Source organism: Schistocerca piceifrons, chromosome 4 (assembly GCF_021461385.2).
Source record: "Schistocerca piceifrons isolate TAMUIC-IGC-003096 chromosome 4, iqSchPice1.1, whole genome shotgun sequence".
Taxonomy (NCBI): domain Eukaryota; kingdom Metazoa; phylum Arthropoda; class Insecta; order Orthoptera; family Acrididae; genus Schistocerca; species Schistocerca piceifrons.
This window is the reverse complement of record NC_060141.1, coordinates 29343279-29360485: the sequence shown is the minus strand read 5'-3', so window position 1 is coordinate 29360485 and position 17207 is coordinate 29343279. Positions and strand designations below refer to the sequence as shown.

General features: G+C 38.4%; 1 protein-coding gene across 2 annotated transcripts in view; it reads left to right on the top strand.

The window, feature by feature from the left end:
• Window positions 1-16304, top strand: part of LOC124794677 (protein FAM193A-like) — a 225302-nt gene extending 208998 nt beyond the window's left edge. The window contains exon 19 of one of the 2 annotated variants that reach the window (XM_047258212.1): window positions 14662-16304. In XM_047258212.1, the coding sequence (XP_047114168.1) occupies window positions 14662-14846 (185 nt within the window). In that variant the 3' untranslated portion in view covers window positions 14847-16304. The remainder of the gene's footprint in view (window positions 1-14661) is intronic. The other variant, XM_047258211.1, reaches the window with a different exon arrangement.
• The last annotated feature ends 903 nt before the right edge of the window (window positions 16305-17207 follow it).

Sequence of the window (17207 nt, the reverse complement as noted above, 5' to 3'; positions counted from 1 at the left end):
CTTACAATGGTGGTGCATAGGTGGTAAGCTGAAATAATGACACGGTCCAGTCACATTAATATGACTGCCTGTCAGAAGTGAATAACCCCCTTTCATGGGGTGGATGTGCAGGAAGAGTGTCAGTGAAGTTGTGGATGGTACTGTGAGAGATGTGGAGCCATGCCAACTCCAGTGCTGTAGCCGACAGCATTAGGTTTCACTGTGAAAGATCCATGGGCCGAACAGGCTGGTAGAGATACCCCACAGATTCTCAATTGGGTTTAAATAAGGTGGGTTTGGTGGCCAGGGATATGGTAAACTCATCCTGGTTCTTTTCGAACCATGCACATGCACTGTGAGCTGTGTGACACGTTGCATTGTACTGCTGGTAGATGCCATCGTACTGAAGGAAAACAAACTTTTTTTTTAAGCGTGTACATGGTCCCGGAGGGTAGAAGCATTCTTGTGTTGATCCATGTGCCTCCCAGAAAGGATCCAAGCAAGGAATGCCACAAAAGCATTCCCTATATCATAGTGCTTCCTCCTTCAGCATGGACCCTTCCAACAATCATTACAAGGTTGTACATGAGAAAGGCCGTCTGTCCAATGGAGTGTAAAACATGATTCATCTGAAAAGGCCACCTGTTGCTGCTCATTGGACGTCCAGTTGCAGTATTGGCATGCAAATTCCAGCCTTTGTTGCCAATGAACGGCAGTCAGCATTGGTGCGTGAAGCAGGTATCTGCTGCAGAGCCCATACGTAACAATGTTCGCTGGATGGGAGTTGAGGAGACACTGTTGGTAGCCCATTCATTCATCTCGATGATCAGTTGTTTCACCTGTACATATCTCCGCAGCCATTTTTCACCCCTGTCATCTGTGGTCTGTGGTGCACAACAGTTGCCTCAGCATCAGTTTTGGATAGACCATTTTGCCATTTGCAGTATACTATAACCACAGCAGCATGTGAGCAGTTTACAGACTTAGCTGTTTTGGAAATGCTTCCCTGTGCGGCGGTGCGGTTCTTTCCGTCCCTTTTACGACTGACCTGCACCTACCTGTGAACATTGTCTCAGCAGATCATCAGTAGGAAAGCCGAGTGAAACCTACTGTACTTTGACGTGAACCAGGCTGCAATTTAAGTCACTAATCTACGTTTCAGGAGAAAGTTTTCACACAAATGAAAATTTGGAAATTTTGTCCTCAATTAATATATTCTGAAACTTAGGTGAACAAGTATCACTGCCAAGCTCATGCTAGTCTTAACACAGTCACTCATAATCCCTTTCACTCATGTTAGCAAGTTTATGGTGTTGCATTTCCCGAAAATGTAATAGCTATAAAAATACTGATTGTTTTTGATTGATAATGCTTGCCAAATATTAAGTCTGTCGGTACCAAATGCAGTCACAGTTTTTAGCCACCGACCTGCTCAATACGCCATGTGAAATATTTGTCTTTTCTCGTCACAAAATTCACTTAAAAATTCTGAAATTTCTACACACGCATTGGAATAATTATGCCGTCACTTTCCAACACTTTTGATGTATGAAACATTGTTAGATCCGGCAACTTATATTTCCATCGGAACTACTACTACACATGTCCGATCTGTTTCATGGCTAGGCCTTGACTCTTCTCTAGAATACTCTAAGTCTTCTCTACCAGCAGATAAAGGCGTGCGAAGAATATTGCTTTACCATTGGTCAATTTACTCAACAGCCAATAGCAAAACAACACTTTCTCGCGTCAGTCCGCACTTTTCATCAATAACCATTCGCAAAATAGTAAACCTAACGACTGCACTTTTTACTGATGTAATTATCTAATATGCTGAAGTTTTGTTTATGCATAAAGTTATTTACTATTGTTATTTATACCTGAATTAACTTTCCCTTTACCATAAACTTACTTTACAAATCTATTCTACAAAAATCCCCTTTGTTCATATCCATACTTCTTCGAAATGTTCCCACACTAAATCCTGCTACATAACTCGCTAAACAATTATCTTCATATTAACATTAATCCACACTCACGCATCATTCATACTGCTAAAACAGATTTATAACATTTTACATACACAAAAAGACATATAACACTTTATGAAAATACTAGAACAGTTTATGAAAAACATTCTATTTCTTTAGTGCACTCTGCTGGGCACAATCGAAACTAAATCTGTCCTCTATCCAATACTGTCCTCTATTGGCTCATACATAAACTACGTGCGCATCCAGTCTCACATGGCCATCTGTCACTATCCAGCTCTGAGGCACATCTCCCACTTAATCGCCTCCAAGGCAGGATCGTTATACGGCGCTACGCGTCACCTGCTTGGCTTGAAAGCCACTGATCGTGCCCTTTTGGATCAGGCAAATGGCTTCGTTTCTGCTTTCTGAAGAGGACTGCATTGTTCTCTGCATACCCTTCAAACACACTTTATATATCTTCTGCTGTTAGTGCTGCCACCTGCCACCTGTTGCCTGTGAGTGGTCATTGCATGTTTGTGTCAGACATGGGTGGTGGTAACACTAATGTGACTGGATTGTACAGATGGTGATGTTTGCCATGTTCAGGTTTGGTGAATGTGGTTTTTACTGTGTTTGGGGCTGATCAGTGCTGCCTTTCAGCTATTACCATAAGTTCTGGTCATGTTTTAACTGCCACTGGATAGCTGTTGTGACAAAACAGGAGTTAGCAGGCAACCTCTGGGGTCCCTTAAAGCAGACCATCTGTATCAGACTGGCTCAGATTTGCTGAGCTAACCTTGAATCAACTTTCATATCCCATACTGTGTGTGGGAACTACATAAAATCCAGTGTTAAACCTTTCAACATTCTCATTTCTTAGAATAGACAGCCACAGAATGTTAAAACCAAAACCAAATATAACATGCTTACTGCAATATTACTAAAGATTTGTTGATTTGCATCTTGGGTAATGATTTCAGAATTTATGAGTGTGTACCATTTTCACACCAGAAGAAGATAGCAGTGACTTGGGCTGCGACAAGGATACAAATAACAATCCTTTTTGCAGTCACCTTTCAAATCAGTGGCAAATCTGCTTGTGGATGTGTGCACAGGAGACATAGTCCATGAGAGCATTTTGAATTTGGTGGAAGTGGACATTAAGATCAGTCTTGGGATTGTAGTAGATCTCTACTCTTTCAAAAAGGCTCTCTCACACTTTCTGGCCTACTGATAGTTCTAAGATTTTTAGATTTTAAACAAGCACCGATTTTAAAGATATGCACACAGACATGTTTAATTAGGGTGTACCACTGCTGTCAGGCAACGTAATTGTTCAAGATATCAGGGAATCCTTAACAGTTATTGTAGCAAGGAAATTGTGCATTCTATTAGGTACTGTCCATGTAGAAACCAAGGGGAACATGGTAGCTGATGATGGCATGAATGAGTCTATGGGGCACAAACAGGCATAATGTGCCATCTCACAGCATTTAGCTGTAACAGACAGTAAGTTCACTCATTTGTAGCCTTCAGAGGTGTGTAAACTTCGTCCATCCAGGTATGAAAAAGATACATAACTTTTCTGAAGTGAATTATCTTGATGAAGTTGAAGTTGGAAGCTGCTGTTGACATTTTGTTGTTTTTGCAAACTATTTTTTTTACCTTATATGAAACACAGGGCCACGATTTATTTCTTTAAAATATCACACAAAGTTCATCATTATTTTTCTACTTAAAGCCTAAAATCTGTAACATGTGAATTGTGTTTAATTTGTTTCAATTGCTCACCTAGAATTACAGTGATTTAGTAAATTGATTTTTATAGGCCAGCTTCTTTGTGACTTTTTTTCATTGCGACAGCATGTCATCGGCATCATAGTCGTGTAGAAATTTATTTTTTAATACTTTTTCGTGAGTAGGTGTTGTGTACGTCACTGCACTGACATTTTCTGTCCAGTTGTGCATCTCTGGCAGATTTCTCTTTCTTTTGTTAGTGTATGTTTTTGGATACTTGAGGGTGCTTGATTATTATGTTTTATATGGGGAAGTGTCTGTGTATAATTTATTGAATGCTGCAAATAGTGTTTTGTTTCACAGTGTTGTGTTGTTATTCTAGACTTTCTATCCTTCTATCACTCCTTTTTGCATATGGTAGTTATCCTCAGTTGTGAATTTTTGATAGAACTATTGCTTTCTCTGAGGATCTTGAGATCAGTCTCAATGTTGTTTAGAAGGTGGATTTCTTGTAAGAGATGATCTGCAAAAGTGTAGCGTTGTACTATCACTTTTTAAGGTTATGAGATTTTCAGAATATCTAGTTTTAAAATTTCTTCCCATTTGATCTGTATTGGTATGAACCAGAGGTGGGTATGAACTAGAGATTGACGGATATGTTCCAGCTTTGGAAGAGTTGTTGTGGAGAAGATCTTAGCACTAAAATTTTTCTATCCTGTGTTGTTTGTGCAGAATGATATTTGTGATGCTTGCTTCTTAAGAATGTTTCTGACTGACATTTTTGTTTCTGTATGTTAATATGTACCAAGTTCTGTTTTTTAAGGTGTTTCTTGTTCCCTGTGTTTCTCATGCACTAGTGTTCCTGATTGGTAATATATTGATAGTTTTTTAAATTTGCTTTTTTTAAATTTGTTGTTTGGTTTGTGTATATTATTTGTGTGCAGTACCCATTTTCTCCAGCTACATAGTGCACTGTGTTTAGTTCCTGTGTATAACTGAGTTTGTCCCAGGGAGTTCAGTTAAGTCTGTGTAGTGTTCATCTAAATTTTAGAAACTTTGTGGGTAATTGGAATTCTTGTGAGTGATTGTATGTGGGGGTGCTGGTTCCATGCATATTCCAAAATTATGTTCGTCGTTGACTGAGTATGGTGATGTCTAGAAAATTTAAGTTTCATGTCTACTACAGTCTCATTGGTGAATTTTATTTTAGGTTAAACCATGTTTATGTCACTGTATAGTTGTTTTATCCAGGTATCTGTTTCATTTTTCAAATAAACGATGTCCACATGATGTTATCAATGTATAATCTTCTATTGTTTTGGATGTATAATTTCATTGAATATTTTTGTTCTCATTGTGGCTCACAGATAGGTTTGCACACTGACCATTGTTGGTTGAGCACATTGGTAGACCTTCTTTTTGTAAATATAACTCCTTGTGGAAAGTGCAGTTGTTCTGTTCTGTTGTAATCTATAAGGTGGCTTCAATTTCATCTGTGTGTGCATTCGTTGTTTTCCTTTGTTTCTGCAGATGTTCTTCAATGCTATTTTTTTTTTTTTTTTTTCCTGTGGGCATATTTATTTACACCAAAATGATTTCATAAGATATAAAATTTGATGTTGGTGGTATATTTACACCTTTATATTTCCTATCACTTCATTGGTGTTTTGTAGGTTCGTATTGTGTAAAAGTGTACAGTTCTGTAGTAATCTATACAATGATAACAAAATGTTATGACCACTGCCACTGCGATGTTGGATGCTGTCTGGTGGCTTTTCTTGCGAATGACATGGTTACAAAAGTATGTAAGCAGAGCAGACATGGATGGGGTAACATATTAGCAAAGATATAGGCTGAAAATGGGGAGATCCGCTGAGATACATGACTTTGACAAAGGGCAGATTATTATTATGCAGAACCCTGTGAACAAGTATCTTGAAAACGACAGCATTGTTTGAACATTCATGTCCTACTGTCATGAGCATTTACGGAAAGAGGTAGAACAACAGTGAAACTACCACTAGATGCAAATGGTTGAATGTCCACAAATCTTCACAGAACGTAGGGTTCGGAGGCTTGTCTGCTCTGTAAAGTAAGATAGATGGTGGTTTGTGGCATCTGTGCCAAAAGAGCACTATGCTGGTGCATCTTCAAGTGTTTCAGAGTATGCCAATCATCATACATCATTGAACATGGAACACCGCAGCAGACCACCCCTATGTATTCATATGTTTGCCCAACAACATTGTCAATTGTGATTGCAGTGGGCATAGAACTATCAGGATTCAACCATCGATCAGTGGAAATATGTCGGCTCTTCGGGTGGAATCATTGTTTGCTACACACGAGGTCAATAGTGTCTCCACAAACACTGTCATTGAGGTGAACAGCAGCTCGAAAAGTGCATTGTGCCACAGTCGCAGGCTGGTGGGAGCAGTATTATGCTGTGGGAGACAAACTGCAAACCGTTTGGCATGTCTTCATGCTTGATATCTTCCCCCATGGCGATTTCATCTGTCAGCAGTATAATTGTCTGTGACTCAGAACAAGAACCATGTTACATTGGTTGGAGGAGCATTGTCGAGAACTCACATTGATGTCTCAGTGACCACATTTGCCTGACGTAAATCTTAGTGACCCAGGTGGCTTCCATATCAGCTGCTATCACCATGTACGCAAATCAGTGGCCTGTTACTTACATGAATTACATGACGTGTGCGTAAACATTTAATGCCAAACCTACCAGCAAACTGTCGGAACCCTGAGGATGCAGAATCAGTGACGTATTTCATTCCAAAGACTGTGTGTGTGTGTGTGTGTGTGTGTGTGTGTGTGTGTGTGTGTGTGTGTGTAGCTTGGTGGTAAGATAGTGTAATTTTTTATGTTAATTTACAGGTATAATTTGACAGTTACGTTTGTATATTTTATTTTTATGTTAATTTACAGGTCTAATTGGACAGTTACGTTTGTGTATTTTTTTTAGAGTATTTAGGTTGGATGCAAGGTATTCTTTTGGGTCATATGTTTTGATTGAAATTTTGTGATGATAATTTTGAGGGTTTTTAGGAGTTTCTGTATATTTCTTTTTAATATCGTTGTGGGGTCATCGACTAATTGAATAATGTTCTCTTCTATGAATTCTGCTCATACACTGATGTATTCTGTTTCACTCATAAGGAATTCTGTTTAAAAACAAAGCTTATTAGTGGGTTTGCCCAGCAGTGGTCAATGTGCAGACTTATTTCTCAACCATACTGAAAAAAAAAAATATTCAATGAAATTAGGCTTCCAAAACATTACAAGGTTGTATATTGGAACATGAAACTAACTTGCAGGGCATTTTCTTTATCTGCTTTGGTGGTGATTGCTTTCTGTTCTTGTATATACATATTTGTTTAGTTTTCTGGAGATGTTTTTGTTTGCTGTTTTCTTTTTGAGTGAATGTGGGTCTTGTTGTATCATCTGAAATAGGTACCTCATTCATACAATTATAGCTGGTGATGACTTCAAGCCACCCTCAATATGTTGGCAAAGATACATGTTCTTTTACTGGTGGTAGATATAAAACTTCGCCATTTTCTCACAGAATTATTGTGAGCTGTTAGTTCAGGGGCCCACTGAAAGTGTAAATGGTTGTGAAAACATACTTGACCTCTTAGCAACAAATAATGTGGAGCAAATGGGACCAATATATAGAATTGATGGAGGCCATTGAAAAAGTCCAGAGAAGGGTAGCCCATTTTGTATTATAAAATAGGGAAGGGAGTGTCACAATATCATAAGGGTCATTCCACATCAAAGGGACCAATTCCAAATTTAATGAAATTTGGTGTGAAGGTTCCATATGGTCTTTGATGGTTATATACCAAATTTCAGTCCAGTATCTTCAGTGGCTGAATTTTTAGGGGCTGTTAAAGAGAGACTACTCATCTTCGTATCACGTACAAAGGTGCAAATGCACCAAGTTTGCTAGGCTTTTTTTGGAAGTTCTAACAAACATTTGGTTATTTGCTTTAATATACCTAGGCAACTTTTTATGCTCAGTCACACCATGGCAAAAATTAGGGATTTAGCCACACCTAAACATAGATACAAACCTCTGAAGTGGCTAAAAAATTCGTCGCACTATTCTGAGAGCTAAGGTTTGACCGACCACTACTGCTTTTCATACAAACCAAAACTTTGAGACTTATTCATACATACGATGTCTATATACGGATCAAATTTAATTAACATTGGATGCCTAGATGAAAAGATATGCATCTGTGAAGTTGGTCAAAATTTTCTACATGCAAATTTTACGGTATGTCTGGGAGACAGTATCTCAACTGTGTCTTGTTCAGTTCCTTTTTTCTTGCCACAGCTGGAAAGAGCATGCTTTAGGTTTCAAAGCTATATTGTTTAATTTCTGGATCTTGCATATTGATGAGTAAGAATAACTACCAAAAGTAGGGAAAGCGAATTATCAATATGTACAAAAAGTTAATACAGTTTGAAGTTGTAATTCAAAAAATGTGTAATTGTAGTGTCTTTTAATAGTATGAGATTTGCCTTTGGTTTAGGGAAAGTAACTTTGTTAATGAGAAGCATTTTTACATTATTTTACCGTACAGAATATAAATATAATAAAAACTCAGCGAATGCTCTTAAGATTATAAAATCTAGACGATTGTAATGGAAAGCTATGTTGCTTTAGAATGTGTTAACCCTACAATGCATGGTGATGCATATATGCATTGTCACTCAGTTTCCATTGGCATTATAAAGCAGCAATAGTTTTTTAAGCCCCTATCCTCACAGTATTGATACATTGCTGAATCAGCACTCTCAATTGTTGCTTTCATTATTGGCAATCTTGACAGTGTCAGTCTTATGTGCGGTATAATCTTCGGTATTAACATTGTGCAATCTTGCTGTTGAGTACTAAGTGTTTGAATACTCATTAATCAATGTTGTAGCTGAAGGGAAGCTCTAAAATGAGGCTGAATCTGCTGTGCTTCAAACCAGAGATGCTGAGTCACAGATAGGCACAACAAAAGGCTGTAACAAATAAAGCTTTCGACCAGTAAGGCCTTGATCAAAAATAGATGAGACACACACACACACACACACACACACACACACGCACACGCAAATGCAAACACAACTCACACACACGACTGTAGTCAGGCAGTTGAGGCCTGAGACTACAGTCGTGTGTGAGAGTTGCATTTGCATATGTGTTTATCTGTTGTCTATTTTTGATGAAGGCCCTACTGGCCGAAAGCTTTATTTGTGACAGTCTTTTTGTTGTGCCTATCTGTGACTCGGCATCTCCTCTATATGGTGAGTAGCAACTTTCCTTTTCATAATATTGTTACATTTCATCTAGGATTTTCCATTGTTTGATGCCTCGAAACAGGATATTCATGAGCTTTCAAAATTGCTTGTTATAGGTTAACAAACTATTGTATAAAATGAACCAAGAGACCCTTGCATTCTGTTACTTTGATGGATCAGATGGAGCTGATTGCCATAAGTCATCGCCACTCTGTTATGGCAAAAGTCAACTACAATCAGTTAAGGAAATGTCACCAATGGACAGTGAGCTTCTGCGGCATAGGTCTTGGCTTGATTTTGATGCCCAAATTTGTTCATACTTTAACGCCTTGTTGTTGACAAAATTTCAATTCCTCAGAAGACTTGCTGCAACCTAAACAATTGTTCTTGTTTACCCATATCTCAAAAGGCTAGTAACACTATACACTTCCACCCCAAAGTTACACAGCCACATAATACCACAACTTCATTAAAAAAAAAAAACAAGATCTTGAAGCTCAATAAAACTGAACTGCCCACATAAAGGTCCACAGTGAAACATGCTTTTACTAAAACTGCAAACTGGGCCAACCAAGGTCGCAAAACTGACACATGGGAAAAATAACAAGTTGCGCATTCATTAAAGATACACAAATGATTAACATAAGTGTTGAATAAGAATGGCTAGTAATAACCAGTAAAATAACTTACAGAAACGCTAATATTAACAAAGTGGCCTCACTTAACTTTAGAGAACAGCATTAAGGCCCACAGCAGTATTTGGAAGCAATAATGCTACGGCCGGCAGGCAATACGAGCGTTCACTCCCCCCGGCTTGGGCACAGGCTGACAAGCAGGCGGTGTGTATTTATATATAGTCCGACTGGCCTCACAATGCGCAGTCGTGACTAGAATCCATAATCGCACCGATGCCAGGAAACGAGCAGACTTAACAAATGGCCTGCAGCACAAATAGATTGCAATGAAAACAAGGTCAAATCACAGCCACACTGGAATATATAATAAGCATGTCCCCAAATTCTTATGGAACAATACTCTAACAGTACCTGTCTCCCAGTAAATTAGCAGGAAACTTGCAGTTGCCTTAAGGCACTTTCAGCATTAAATAAACGTACCAAATCCTGCCGTGACAAATGATTTAACCAGTAACTTTATGGCTGCCGGGCATGTACACAACTTCAACCAGTCCCCAAGCAGTCAATATGTCCTAAAACAAGTTAAAACTAGCATGAAAACACTAAAAACACACACTCCACAAATGATGAGAAACGAAATGAGAAACATCAGCCACTGTGGAACCAAGTTCAGAACCATCTCCGGCAGCTACCCCTGCCACAATACGTTTCAACAATCTTCTTAGTAAACACATAATAACTTGGAGCTTGCAAATTACGAGCTGGGAAGCTGTTCAGCGTGAGGTGACGAACCCACCACAGTTTTGCACGTCAAGGCGCCCAATGATCGGCGCCGTACATCTGGTGCGACAAAAGACTCGGGCAGTGAGCACGATGAGGCCCGTGCACCACGGTTAGGGACGCGGCAGTGAGCACGATGAGGCCCGTGCACCACGGTTAGGGACGCAGCCTTTTTTTCAACACAAGTTGGCTCGTTGAATGCCAACCGGAGACTCTCCCGTCACACGTTCACCCGGAAAACCGCTGGAGGGGAGCAGTCAAAGATAGCGAGACAGCCGAATATCGATATCAGTGATGCAAGTAGCCTAGCCGCTACGGCTCAGTCGTCTGTCCTCCAGGAATGCTACTTTGCCTTCATGAAGTATCTCCATAATACTCCTTGTACTTATTGTACTTATCTAACAAATCTAGTGGCACACCTGTGAATTGCTTCAATGCCTTCTTTTAATCTGACCTGATGGGAATTCCAAACATTCAAGTAATACTCAAGGATGGGTAGCACTTGTGTTCTCTATATGGTCTCCTTTATAGATGAGCTACAGTTTCCTAAAATTCTTCCAGTAAACCAAAGTTGACCATTCGCCTTCCCTACCACAATTTTTATGTGCTCATTACATTTCGTATCACTTTGGGGCATATCAAGGCATTCTGCCTTGGAGATACATAAGAGATTTGACTGCATCAAGCTGCACACCACAGATACTGTATGTGAACACTACAGGATTGTTTTTTCTACTCATTTGCAAGCTGCCATTCATCACACCAATCATAAATTTGGTCTAAGTCATCCTGTATTTTACTGTAGTCAGTCAGTGATACTTTCTGGTACATTGCAAAGTCATAGGGGCACTCCTGACAATACCCTTATCTCTGACGAGCATTTGCCATCGTGACCAATGTACTGGATTGTATTACTTAAAATGTCTTCAATCCACCCACAGATTGAGAAACTTATTCTGCATGCTCGTACCTTTGTTAAGTTTACAGTGGAGCACCATGTCAAACTCTTTCTAGAAATCTAGGAATATGGAGTCTACCTGTTGCCCTTCATCAATGGTTTGCAGTATATCATGAGTGTAAATGTCAAGCTGAGTTTTGCATGAGTGTGAAAGGAAGTGTAGTATATTCAAACTGAGAATATGCTCAAGAAAACCAATGTTCAGGCTGTTGATCTGTAATTTTGTGGATCCATTCTTTTATCCTTCTTATCATACAGGAGTTGCCTACGCATTTTTCCAGTTGCTCGGGACATTGCACTGGGCAAGAGATTTGCAGTAAATGCAGGCTAAGTAAAGGGCCAAGGGCTCTGTAAAACCAGATTGGGATTCCATCTGGATCTGGCGACTTGCTGTTTTTCACTCTCTTTCAGTTGTGTATCTTTGTCAGGTATGCCAGTAACTATGTCCTCCATACAGGAGTCTGTGCAATGGCATATCTGTATGACCCTCCTGCATGAGTTTCTTAAATGCAAAATTTAGAACTTCAGCTTCCCTTTGGCTGTATTCTATTTCAGTGACAGACCTGTTGAGGAACAGCTAGAGTGAATTCTTTGACTTGTTTAATCATTTTATGTAGGACAAGAATCTTTTCGGTTCATAGCAAGATCTTTCACTAAAGTGTGACTGTAAAAGTTGTTTGCTTTGCATGTTGATCACTCTTTATAGACACATGAATTTCTAATAAATTTTGCCTGTCAACGTTTCCATATTCTTTTTTGAATTGAAAGTGCAACATTCCTTGCTGCTTCCTCAGCATTTTCTGAGTATTATTATTAAACTGCAGTGAATCTTTAGTGTTCTTAATGCACTTTCTCAGAATATGCTTCTCGAGAATGTGATTTACAATCTAAAGTTTGTCTGTAATTCCTCCACATCCATTATATTGGGATAAACTGATGTCCATTCATTGTCTATGTAGGATGGAAACAACTGCTTATCATCGTAAATACTCGCTTAGCTTTCTTGAGGGATTTTTTAACTTAACCATCACACAATGACATCAGTCTCCCCTGCCCCCCCAGTCAACCCTACCCCCTGCAGTCTACTTGTCACCCCTCCCTCCACACCCTTGATCTGATCGTCTCCTCCCCCCCCCCCCCCTCCCCATTTTACCCTATCCTATTCAGGCTATCATCTCCTAGGTCTGCCCTCCTCCATTCAGTCTACTCTGCCCCCTCCCCCCTCGGGCTACGCTACACCCAATGTCTATCCTCCCCCCTCTACCCCCCCCCTCGGGCTACGCTACACCCAATGTCTATCCTCCCCCCTCTGCCCCTGAGGTCTTCTATGATCACCCTCAATGAAATTACCATCTTGAAGTAACTTGCCTTCAATCCCCTTGACGTAAGTAACTTGCCCTTTGATCCCCTTGATGTATCTTACCTGTCGATATACAATATCCCCCAATTTATGTCTGTCACACATGCACCTGATCTACCGTACCTTTCCCTTCTCCACTTCTCTCCTTCCATCTGAGTATCCTTTCTGCTCATCCCATTTACCTCAATATCTGTTCCTTTATTTGGCCCCCACTTCCTCCTGTACCTACCTCTCTTCTCAGACCCCCTCCAATTTTCTCCCCTCCCCCTCCCACTCTCTATTTTATCACTTCTCCCTCCATATCTCTATGACAGTCCTGTTTCCACTCCTCCACATTACTGAGAAAGGGTTGCCAGATTTAGTACATCTGGTTCCCAGTAATTTAGTGCAATGATATTTATGACCTGGAAAACTGCTGCGACTTTGAATGATCACCCATTTTCCTTTCCAGTGCTTACTGTTTTTGTTTTCGTTGTTGTTGTTGTTGTTGTTATTGTTAAAATCCCCACAATGTAGTGTTATTTCTGACCAGTCCATGTCCATTTTGGTTGCTGCCCTGAAATGGTTGGATTTAAATCTGAAATATAATTTCACATCATCTTACGTGGCAGTGGTATAGCTTTAAGTAGAAACACCTTTATTCATTGTTATATAGCTATTTAAATATAGTACAAATTCTGTAATCCATGTCTCACTCTAATCAAGTAAAGAATTGTACTGGCCAAGAGAAGAAAAATTCTCAACAAATTTGTGTTGCTGAATTGCTTTTCAGACAATTCAGTAATATGGTATTTATGTTTTCCCCCCACTACTCACCTCTTGGCTACTGTAACTCATTGTGAAATTGAGTGTATAAGTGTGCTTTGGTCTGCCACATTAGTTGAATGTAAACAGTTGGTTTTTTCATGTGATACATAAATGGGAAGGTAGATGAAGGCATCACCTTCATTCTTCAGTGTCATCATGTTGCTTCATTATAAAAGAAAATGTAACTGTTATCATATTTGAGTCATCCCTATAACTTTAGTAGCAATTTTAGCGTATATAGTATATATGTTAAGTATATGACTGTCTCTTCTTGCCTATTAATAAGATTGCCAAAGTACTGTATTGGAAAGATGAACTGTGCTTGTAATGTAGGATGGTCAAGTGTACGACAGACATAATATATAACAGTGAAAAATCCAGGCTGAAATAAATGTAGGATGGTCAAGTGTATGACAGACATAATATATAACAGTGAAAAATCCACGCTGAAATAATGACCTCCTCCTAAACCCTATGAAAAGGATAGATTACTACTCGTCATATAGAGGAGACGTTGAGTCACAGACAGGGAACAGAAACTGTTATATATTGGAGACATTACCACTGTTTGTGTTTGTGTGTGTGTGTTTTTTTTCTACTTTAGGAGGAGGACTTCTGGCCGTAAGCCCAAATGTGTAGCAGTCTTTTTAATTTTGGCTGTCTGGGAGCGAATGTCTCCTCTGTAAGGTGGTAGCAATCTGTCCTTCTCATAATACTGTCATAAATAATGTATATTTTGATGGAGATTCTATGGAAATTATATGTTTGTTTTGCTACCACAAATCATGTCATTAAGTCTGTCTCTTACTGTTGATGTTTGAAATAAACTATGGGTAAATGCGTGCTAATCTTCAGAATATTACTAGTAAAGGTATACTGAAAATAAACAGGTGAGTCATGTAATCTAAATGAAATATGTAGTGAAATTAAATTTTATTGCAATTATAGTTGTTCATGTGGACCATGACTTGCAAGTGATTTGTGTAATTGGTATTTATTAATTGGGCCCCTATTCCTGTATTTAGAACCAAAAACAGTGCAGTTAGGTGAAACTTATGACCTGATCTAAGACACTAAATCAAGTCCTATTTGACAATTTGTGATTTGTTTCAGAGAGTGTTTTTGCACCGAAGGATATTGACCTTGAAAATGGTGACATTGATGACGATGAGAGAGAACTGGAAGCTTTCAAACGGTTCTGTTTCAATTCTGTTCCACCAAAGCGTAAGGAGAAAGTCCATCTAAATATAAAGGACATAGTTTTGAAGAAAAAGTCATCAGCTATTGGCTGTAGTTGACTCTCTCGTATTGTGAAATAGTGAAACTAAAAATTGAATGTTTTTTGTTGTGACGTCACCAATAAATGGTATCCAAATTTTGTTTGAAAAGTAATTTTGCTAATGATAGTAATGTGTTCATGAACAATTCTGAATGTATACATATACTGCCATGAGGTATTGTAGAATCATTTTTGAACAGTATTTAATGAAACTAGAACTATTAGAAGTAATTTATTTTCAGTCTAGCAGTTTTGCTTAGTAACGGCCATCTGTAACTATTTAAGACAGCATTTAATCATGCAATTTGTACTTAAAATTGCTACATTTGGCTCTGTGACATGTTGAAGTATTTTTTGTTTTTGTTTTTTTTTTTCCCCCTTCAAATAGCTGACTTTGAACATAGTAATGTGAAACAGAAGCAGATAATTTGTGCTATACAAGGGTGCTTCCATGATAAAAGTTTAATTTGCATTTTTCACAGTTCAAATTTGCCACATTGATTAGTGATATGTTACACTTCAGTCATGGACATATGCTGTCAGTTTTGAAACTGACAAGTCTTATAAAAAAAAAAAAAAGAAGGTGCTGTGTTGTAGCTCTCTCCACTGCCTACATCTTATTTGTCGACGGAAGAGCTGAAAACACCAATAGGTTAACTTTTGAATTATAAGTGACTAAGATTCTGTAATTTTTTAAAACTGCCATGATCTTGTATTTATGTGTCCATTTTTTGGATATATGCCGAATGCTTGACTATATAGATGAACATTTTATAACTCTATGATAAAGACTTTCTGAGAATGAAATGCTTGAAATGCAATAAGAGATGTGTTCATTCACTGCAAATATTTATAAGAACTTCGAGATATAGAACTGTAAGATCATGCTATGCATGATATTGGAGCTTTAAAACTTGAAGCCTGAAAAAATTACTGAAATATAGAAGTGAAGTGCATTTTTTCTTTGTTTTCTTCCCAGTATGAACTGAAACCAAAAACTGTTTCCTTATTCCACATTTGTCCCATTTGACAATTACTGCTATATGAAAATATGTTTGTAACATTTCTTCATTTTTTTTAATGTAGCACATGTAGTGAAAAGCCAAACCAAGGGCAAGAGTATCCTACTGGAAAAGGTGCAAGTGACAACTATGAGTGTAATGCAGATAATCGCAATAAGCCAGAATAGCTTGAAGTAATTGATTACTATATATTTATAAATGACAAAAATCTCAGTTGTCATGAAATTTAGCCTGCACAATCTGTCCTTTGCCTAATGCCCATGGGAAACCAACCCAAATAACCACAGGCTGTGCGGCTTGTCTGAAAATTAAATTTATTCTTGTAGCTTCCTGCACGTCTAAGGTTACATTGTACATATACAAACAAGAAGTCTGGGGTTTGGCTGTGTTACTGTGTAAGTTCCTGAAATAATCACCAGACTCTTACATATGTTGTTCAAAGAACTTTTTACCAGCTAAAGTTTGACTTGCTCTCTTTTTGTATTGTGTATTTATTCATTTAGTTTTTTTAAATTCTTTATATGTAGGGCAATAAGTATTTGAGTAATAAAAGTTTTTGATCAAAACATTCTAACTGAACTGCAGTAGTAGTAGTAGTAGTAGTAGTAGTAATTGTACTGGTACTGGTACTGTTCCCCAACAACAAAGACAAATATGATCACAATGATTGCAATTTTGACATTCAATTTTTAAAACCAGGTGTTATAGTATAATAAAATAATGAAATAGATGATAATAAAATGCGTGGCTTCTTAAAATGTATTGAATTAATGAGATTAATTTTTCGGCGTGAATGACAAGCACAATAAGCTGAGCTGTGCCTGGAAATAAGTCCGTATTAGTTCATATTATTTTGCAGGGCGGAGTAGTTTCTTTCTCCGCTGTAGATTTGTGCTTACCATTCTTTATAATACTATGTTTGGTCGCCGCGTTCACCTTTGAAGTCTTGACCGTGTTCCTATTAAGCTTATCGGATCTTCGTAATTTTCCAAAGTACACAGGTGGGCTTCAGTGGTTGTAATTATTGCACTATTTGAAATAACAACGCACACGACCTTTCTGTTAATAAAACAATACTGTATTTTTCTAAACGGTGCACATATAAAATCCACACTCCTCACTTATTCATAGCGACCCCAAAATGGCGGTCTACAATTACTCGCTAAAAAATTGACGTGCTTCTCACTCTTTCACTAGCTGAGCGCGAATCCCTCCTTCCTCCTACCGGTACCAGAAAAAATCCTCTGTTTATTAACAACTGAAAGTCAAAAAATACATGACGGTAGGCATAGGCTCTATGATGGGCTACCGCTTCATCTTGTCTCTTTGCCTTTAAGGAAGACGAAAACATAAAGGAA